Source organism: Limulus polyphemus, unplaced genomic scaffold (genome assembly GCF_000517525.1).
Source record: "Limulus polyphemus unplaced genomic scaffold, Limulus_polyphemus-2.1.2 Scaffold4185, whole genome shotgun sequence".
NCBI lineage: Eukaryota > Metazoa > Arthropoda > Merostomata > Xiphosura > Limulidae > Limulus > Limulus polyphemus.
The window spans coordinates 49226-57346 of record NW_013669795.1 but is presented as its reverse complement, the minus strand read 5'-3'; the positions used below and the strand labels follow the sequence as shown (position 1 = coordinate 57346).

Below are 8121 nucleotides of genomic sequence, written 5' to 3'. Positions count from 1 at the left end.
GGTTCACTGAGTACGTTTTCCACGGTAGGTTCACTGAGTACGTTTTCCAAGGTAAGTTCACTGAGTACGTTTTCCACGGTAGGTTACCTTTGTCTTGGTAAACTCCAGTGTTTTGGTGTTCTTTACATTAAAATATTGGGTAATCTGTACTGCATTCCTTTCCCAGAGAAAGATCAAAGTTGGAAGTATACTGCATTTCTAGATTTTTATTAAAAACTAGTATTTGGACATTACTTAGAGAGTTGTACAGAATATTTGGAGAAAAATTGTCAAACAGAACCAGTTAAGTTGTGTAGTTCAATAATCATAGATAAAACCAGTTAGTTGTATAATTCAATAATCATAGATAAAACCAGTTAGTTGTGCAGTTCGATAATTATAGACAAAACCAGTTAGTTGTGTATTCAATAATTAGAGAAGAACCAGTTAGTTGTGTAGTTCAATAATTAGATATAAAACCAGATAATATTTAGTGAGAACTTTATTTCTTATTGAAAGAAAGATGTAATTAAAACTGTGGTATAATAACAAACACATTACATAGATCCTACTAATTATGTTAAAAGTTATTGTTTTAATACATAATTCAGTGTAGCATAGACCCACACTGATATAATAAAAATGCAACTGTTAAAATTTCCTTTTTCTATTTTAACTACAGATACAATACTGTACCTGGAAGTGTAGAATAACAGTCCAGATTAATCCCAAAACAATGTTGGTTTTTCCATCCACTATGTCACCAGCATTGATATTGACCATTTTAATCTATAACAAACATCAAAAAAGTGTTTTGAGTATATTTACTTTTCATATAAATTTCATGTTCATGTTGATTGATTTTTTCTGAAAGCCAAGACTTAAAGAACCAGAAGAAAATCTATAAAATTTATTTTTATGCATACATTTTAGAAATAATTTTGAGAATCATCTCTACTTTTTATTTTTATTGGAAATGATATCACAGTCTGAAGTGCTGTTAATTTATTTTACAAGTCATTTAATTATTCATTAACAATTCATATTTCACTATCATCAAGTTCATGTAATTTTGATATTATATAAAATAGTACCTACCCTTCTACGCTCCAGAAAACGAAGTACTGTATTCACATTGCTTAAAAAATGGGGTCTTCTGAGAATTTTCCCTTTTTCTCCATGCTGTAAAAAAAGATAAGACTCTGAAAAATGTGTAGTTCAATAAATATAGAAAGAACCAGTTGGTGGTGTACTTGAATGATTATAGAAAGAACCAGTTGGTGGTGTAGTTGAGTGATTATAGAAAGAACCAGTTGGTGGTGTACTCAAATGATTATAGAAAGAACCAGTTGGTGGTGTACTCAAATGATTATAGAAAGAACCAGTTAGTTGTGTAGTTGAATAATTATATACAGAACCAGTTAGTTGTGTAGTTCAATAATTATATATAGAACCAGTTAGTTGTGTAGTTCAATAATTACAGACAGAACCAGTTAGTTGTGTAGTTCGATAATTATACACAGAACCAGTTAGGCTATAATCATTCAAGTACACAACTAACTGGTTCTTTCTATAATCACTCAACTACACCACCAACTGGTTCTTTCTATAATCATTTGAGTACACCACCAACTGGTTCTTTCTATAATCACTCAACTACACCACCAACTGGTTCTTTCTATAATCATTCAAGTACACCACCAACTGGTTCTTTCTATAATCATTCAAGTACATCACAAACTGGTTATTTCTATAATCATTCGAGTACACCACAAACTGGTTCTTTCTATAATCATTCGAGTACACCACAAACTGGTTCTTTCTATAATCATTCGAGTACACCACCAACTGGTTCTTTCTATAATCATTCGAGTACACCACAAACTGGTTCTTTCTATAATCATTCAAGTACACCACAAACTGGTTCTTTCCATAATCATTCAAGTACATCACCAACTGGTTCTTTCTATAATCACTCAACTACACAAATAACTGCAACCATCTTTAAACACTCAACTGAGCAACTAACTAGCTTTCTTTACATTACTCAAACTACCCAGCCAGTGAGTTCTGTCTATAATCATTCTTCAATGAGTGTTATTCCACAAGACATGGGAAGAAAACCTCTGGATGAATGATAATAAAGAATAAATCGACACGTCATAGTTAAAACTTTTTCTAGTTTTTCTGAGGCATTTCTAGCAGATGCTCTTTGTTAAGCAGTAAAGATTGTGTTACAATGGAATTAGGCTCTGAGCTATATAGCTAACTGGTTCTGTCTGAAATCACCAACCATAAAACTAACTGGTTCTAAGAAAACATCAACAATACAACTAATATAGTAACTATGCAAGTAACTGATTCTGACTGTAAATATAACCATACAACTTACTGGTTTTGATTGAAATTGCTAATTATATGGTTAATTGGCTCTGATTGAAATCATTCAATTGTATAATTAACCCAATGTGAGCAGGGTCAATCAGTTGGACCAACCCTATATTGGAGATGGTATGTTTACTATAATTCCAAATTTACTATGTGAATCAACATGAAATGTGACATGCTTACAGTAAAATGTACAAGTCTGTTGTATACACAAAAACAAATATATTAGAAAAGTATCAGTACACAAGATATCAGCCTTACTCAGGCTCTGATAAATTAAGAGTGAAAGGTGATGTTCATGTGAAGAATAAAAATACTTTTGTCCATCATACAGTTTGCTTATTGTATTTGTATAAACTGCAGGACTTTAGAAATTCATATCTACAGTTTTTTCAGTATATCTTTATACTGTATTTACTCCCCTCTACCATGAATTGTCACTCAATGAGTAATGTAGAGTAAAATGAATCGTTGATACCTCTGACATCAAATACATAATACCATGTTGAATGTAACTCTGTAAAAGGTTGTGGCATACTTACTTTGACCCCCACATAGGATTAACAAATGAAGCAACACAAAGAAAACAAATACAACAATTCTAAAACTGATGAAGAAATACAAGTTTGTAAATTAGTATAAAATATCATAACATCCTAAAGCCTTTGAGTCATTTCAATAGGAACCTCCATTCTGTTTTAGATCGAAGAAAATACTCGACTCCTTGCAGACCAACTAAGTCAGATTCCAAGTAGCAGCACTAGTAGTATTGACAGTGTTGGCCAGGTACCATGTGGAGAGGTCTTGATGCATGGGGTTACTCCTGGCACACCACTTGGAAAGCCCAGTCCTCTGGATAGGTGGAAAGGAGGAGCAAGGAAAGCCCTTTTACAATGGGTTAAGAACAGCATCAGCCAGTAACTATTATTCAATTCACTTGTAATAATACAAAGTTAACCTCTTGACAGTTGTAGGATTACAAAGTTACCTCTTGAAAGTTGTAGGATTACAAAGTTAACCTCTTGACAGTTGTAGGATTACAAAGTTAACTCCTTGACAGTTGTAGGATTGCAAATTCTAATTTTTTATCAATTTAAATTGGACATGTGGGGTTAAAATCATAATTTTGAAGTACATTGTTGATCTGAAACACTGTTGTAAAAGTGGTTTTGATAAAGCGTTGTTTGTTGAACTGTGCATGTTATTTTCAAAAAATGTTGTTATATTTATTTTTTTCCTTATATGAAGAATTAAATCAATTTAATTTGAACAAACTCTTTGAGACATTCTTCAAAGATGGCATAACATAGCATTGTATACAATTACATGAATTATTTCTAGAAATGTATGGTTTAAACATATGACAGGTATTGTCTTTAATATCTTTCCAGTTAGTTTTAGCAGTGGATGGTTTAAACATACGACAGGTCTTGTCTTTAATATCTTAGTGTATTTTTAGTTAGTTCTAGACCACAGATAATGTATTTCCAGTTAGTTATAGACCACAGATAATGTATTTACAGTTAGTTATAGACCACAGATAATGGATTTCCAGTTATTTCTCGACCACAGATTTTGTACTTACAGTTAGTTTTACAAATTAATGCTGTAATCTGAGCAACTATAAGTTTGTTTTTTTCCTACTTCAGGAGATTTGGAATCCAGGTGAGTGATTTTGGACCTAGCTGGAGAGATGGAATGGCATTCCTAGCTATCATTGATAAGATTCGACCTGGTTTGATCAATATGGATACCGCTCGACAAATGTCAAACCGAGATCGCCTAAATATGGCCTTTAATATAGCTGAATCTGTTCTTGGTATTGCCAGGCTTCTTGATGCTGAAGGTAAGAAACTTCTGAGGGATTTTAGGAAAACTACACAGACGTTTGTTTATCACAAACTGGTGTCTGGGATTGCTTTCAAAATATATTTCCCTGGGTTAATTTGGGCAACTCACTTTTCACCATATTTTAAATTATTTTTCTGAATTTATTTGCACCTTATCATTGATTACAATCACTGCTTGCTAGATGGCACTGGAAATGCTGTTTGTGCTGGCCTCTGTTGGATTTATTGTGAATTATGTATCATAAATACTAAAGAAAGCATTCCTATTCTTTATTATAGTTTTATTGAAATAATACATTTCACATATAAATCAAAGTATGTAACACTCATTTATGAAGAATATTTTGTGCAGAAATAAAATGAATTATCATAAAGACCTTTTATTTCATTAATATACAAGTATACCTATCAAAAAGCAAAATAAAAAACTGACTTATTTTTTAGCTCTTTTCCAAAAAAAACCTGACACAGAATTATTTAAAAATATTGATTATGTAAACTTCTGGTAATTATCCAAACATGTTAGTGTAGGAATGGATGTTTGTTAAAGTGTAAAATGAAAAAGATACCTAATTAAAATAATTCATATCTGAAGTTTTATTATTATTTGCTATTTTTTTTTCTTGTTACACACAAAAGAAGTTTGTACAGTTCAAAGTGATTGTTTTTGTTTCATTATATTTGATTGAATGAGTTTTTCTGGGTAGATATTGATGTGGACCATCCAGATGAAAAGTCTCTCATGACGTATGTGTCTCAGTTCTTACATAAGTACCCAGAAACTTATGCACAGCCTGAACAGGAACTGATGGCAGTCCCACCATCTCCAGTTCAACAAGATGATGCCACTACTCTCAGTAGGTGGCTAGACCATGCAGAGACTGTTCTCATGATTCTCAATAAGCCTGTCACAAATCACTTTGAAGAGTATAAAGTAAGTAGTTTTCCATAAAAATATCTAACATATCAAGTCTTAATTTGATTGATGACATGGTTAGCTGAAACTAAAGTTAATTAAATAGTTTGTGATATGAACATTCTACATTTTATACCTTAGTTAGCTGAAACTAAAGTTAATTAAATAGTTTGTGATAAGAATATTCTACATTTTCTACATTAGTTAGTTGAAACTAAAGTTAGCTAGAATAGTTTGTGATAACAATATTCTACATTATATAAATTAGTTGAAACTAAAGTTAGCGAGAATAGTTTGTGATAACAATATTCTACATTATTTAAATTAGTTGAAACTAAAGTTAGCGAGAATAGTTTGTGATAACAATATTCTACATTTTATACATTAGTTAGTTGAAAGTAAAGCTAGCTAGAATTGTTTGTGATAAGAATATTCTACATTTTATACATTAGTTAGTTGAAAGTAAAGCTAACTAGAATGGTTTGTGATAAGAATATTATTAATTTATACATTAGTTAGTTGAAACTAAAGTTAGCGAGGATAGTTTGTGACAACAATATTCTACATTTTATACATTAGTTAGTTGAAACTAAAGTTAGCTAGAATAGTTTGTGGTAAAAAATATTCTACATTTTATACATTAGTTAGCTGAATCTAAAGTTAGCTAGAATAGTTTGTGGTAAAATATTCTACATTTTATACATTAGTTAGCTGAATCTAAAGTTAGCTAGAATAGTTTGTGATAACAATATTCTACATTTTATACATTAGTTAGTTGAAAGTAAAGTTAGCTAGAATAGTTAGTGATAAGAACATTCTACATTTTATACATTAGTGGTAACAATATTCTTCATTTTATAAATTAGTTAGTTGAAACTAAATCTAGCTAGAATGGTTTGTGATAACAATATTCTTCATTTTATACATTAGTTAGTTGAAACTAAAGTTAGCGAGAATAGTTTGTGATAACAATATTCTACATTTTATACATTAGTTAGTTGAAAGTAAAGCTAGCTAGAATAGTTTGTGGTAACAATATTCTTCATTTTATACATTAGTTAGTTGAAAGTAAAGCTAGCTAGAATAGTTTGTGATAACAATATTCTACATTTTATACATTAGTTAGTTGAAAGTAAAGCTAGCTAGAATGGTTTGTGATAACAATATTCTACATTTTATAAATTAGTTAGTTGAAACTAAAGTTAGCTAGAATAGTTAGTGATAAGAATATTTGACATTTTATACATTAGTGGTAACAATATTCTTCATTTTATAAATTAGTTAGTTGAAAGTAAAGCTAACTAGAATGGTTTGTGATAAGAATATTCTTCATATTATACATTAGTTAGTTGAAACTAAAGTTAGCGAGAATAGTTTGTGATAACAATATTCTACATTTTATACATTAGTTAGTTGAAACTAAAGTTAGCAAGAATAGTTTGTGATAACACTATTCTACATTTTATACATTAGTTAGTTGAAACTAAAGCTAGCTAGAATAGTTTGTGATAAGAAAATTCTACATTTTATACATTAGTTAGTTGAAACTAAAGTTAGCTAGAACAGTTTGTGACAAGAACATTCTATATTTTATATATTAGTTAGCTGAAACTAAAGTTAACTAGGTTATCATTTTTGATAAATGTGTTTGATGACAAAATTAGTTAGTTGTAATAAGTTTTGGAATAAAGTTTATATCAGTTAGGATTTGTCTGTCATTACTCAAAACAGTACACTTAAGAACGTTTTCACTTAGATTTAATTTATTGATTAAATCACTTTGATATCAACAAAAAAATAACATTGTTTCAGAGTGATAGTAATTTTAACTTCTATTTATTGTCTTAGCAATACAAAGCTTTTCAAAATGACATGGAAACAAAGAGAACACTGTACAATCAGCTGAGTAATAAAATCACAAAGAAAACAGCAGATCCAGTGCTGGTCAGCATGTGGCCTGTACTAGACCAGCGCTGGAAGCAACTTGAAACTAATATGGCCAGGTGGAGATGGAAACTGGATTGCTCTTTGCCTGGCCGTTTGGGCCAGCTGGGTGAGTGGCTAAACCAAGCAGAGCAACGACTCACTGGTGATGTTCTGCCACATGGTAAACATGAAGAGATGCCAAATTTAGTTGCTATGAAATTAAATGAGTACAAGGTAAGTAATTCTGATATGTGTCATGAAATATTGTAATTATAAGAAGTATAATAACTTGTAATGTGTAGATATGTACAAGTAAGTCTACTAATGTCTTCTGCTTATACTTCAGTCTTAGTAAAATCTATATTAACTAGTACTGCACTTTCATGTGTAAGTAAGATGTAGACTAATTAGTACTGTGTTCTGATGTGTATGTAAGAAGTAGGCTAATTATTACTGTGTTCTGATGTGTAAGTAAGAAGTGTATTGATTAGTACTGTTACGTCTCCGTTTTGTTAATTGATTTTCCATAAATTCCTTCCGACGAAACTTTAGCGACACAAGTCCTTACTTAGTAAAACTGGTTTATTCTTTCCAAATATAACTTTACGATACACTTAATTTCAACAATCGCGCTAAAACAAACGCTATAACAACGAACGTGCTCAATAATACTCTCTGACTGCAGATCAATTACTCACTGTCTACACACTCATTAATTGTTCGTCACGTTGTCACCCTCTTTTATATATCAGACTACCCTATATCTAGTAAATGCTAGAGCATTCGCCAAGGTACAGGATAGTTCTAGAAAGCAGAGGGCATGAGAATAGTCACGTGATCTCGCTGACGCAACAGTACTGCGTTTGATGTGTATGTAAGAAGTGTACTAATTATTACTGTGTTTTGATGTGTATGTAAGAAGTGTACTAATTATTACTGTGTTTGATGTGTATGTAAGAAGTGTACTAATTAGTACTGTGTTTGATGTGTAAGTAAGAAGTAGACTAATTATTACTGTGTTCTGATGTGTATGTAAGAAGTTGACTAATTATTACTGTGTTT

At 30.9% G+C, this 8121-nt stretch overlaps 1 protein-coding gene across 1 annotated transcript in view; it reads left to right on the top strand.

Moving 5' to 3' along the window:
* The window catches only part of LOC106470726 (nesprin-1-like), an 88675-nt gene that overhangs the window by 34247 nt on the left and 46307 nt on the right, over positions 1-8121 (top strand). The window contains exons 4-7 of the mRNA XM_022399362.1: positions 3070-3284; positions 4017-4213; positions 4925-5151; positions 6982-7293. Coding sequence (XP_022255070.1) covers positions 3070-3284; positions 4017-4213; positions 4925-5151; positions 6982-7293 — 951 coding nt within the window. The remainder of the gene's footprint in view (positions 1-3069; positions 3285-4016; positions 4214-4924; positions 5152-6981; positions 7294-8121) is intronic.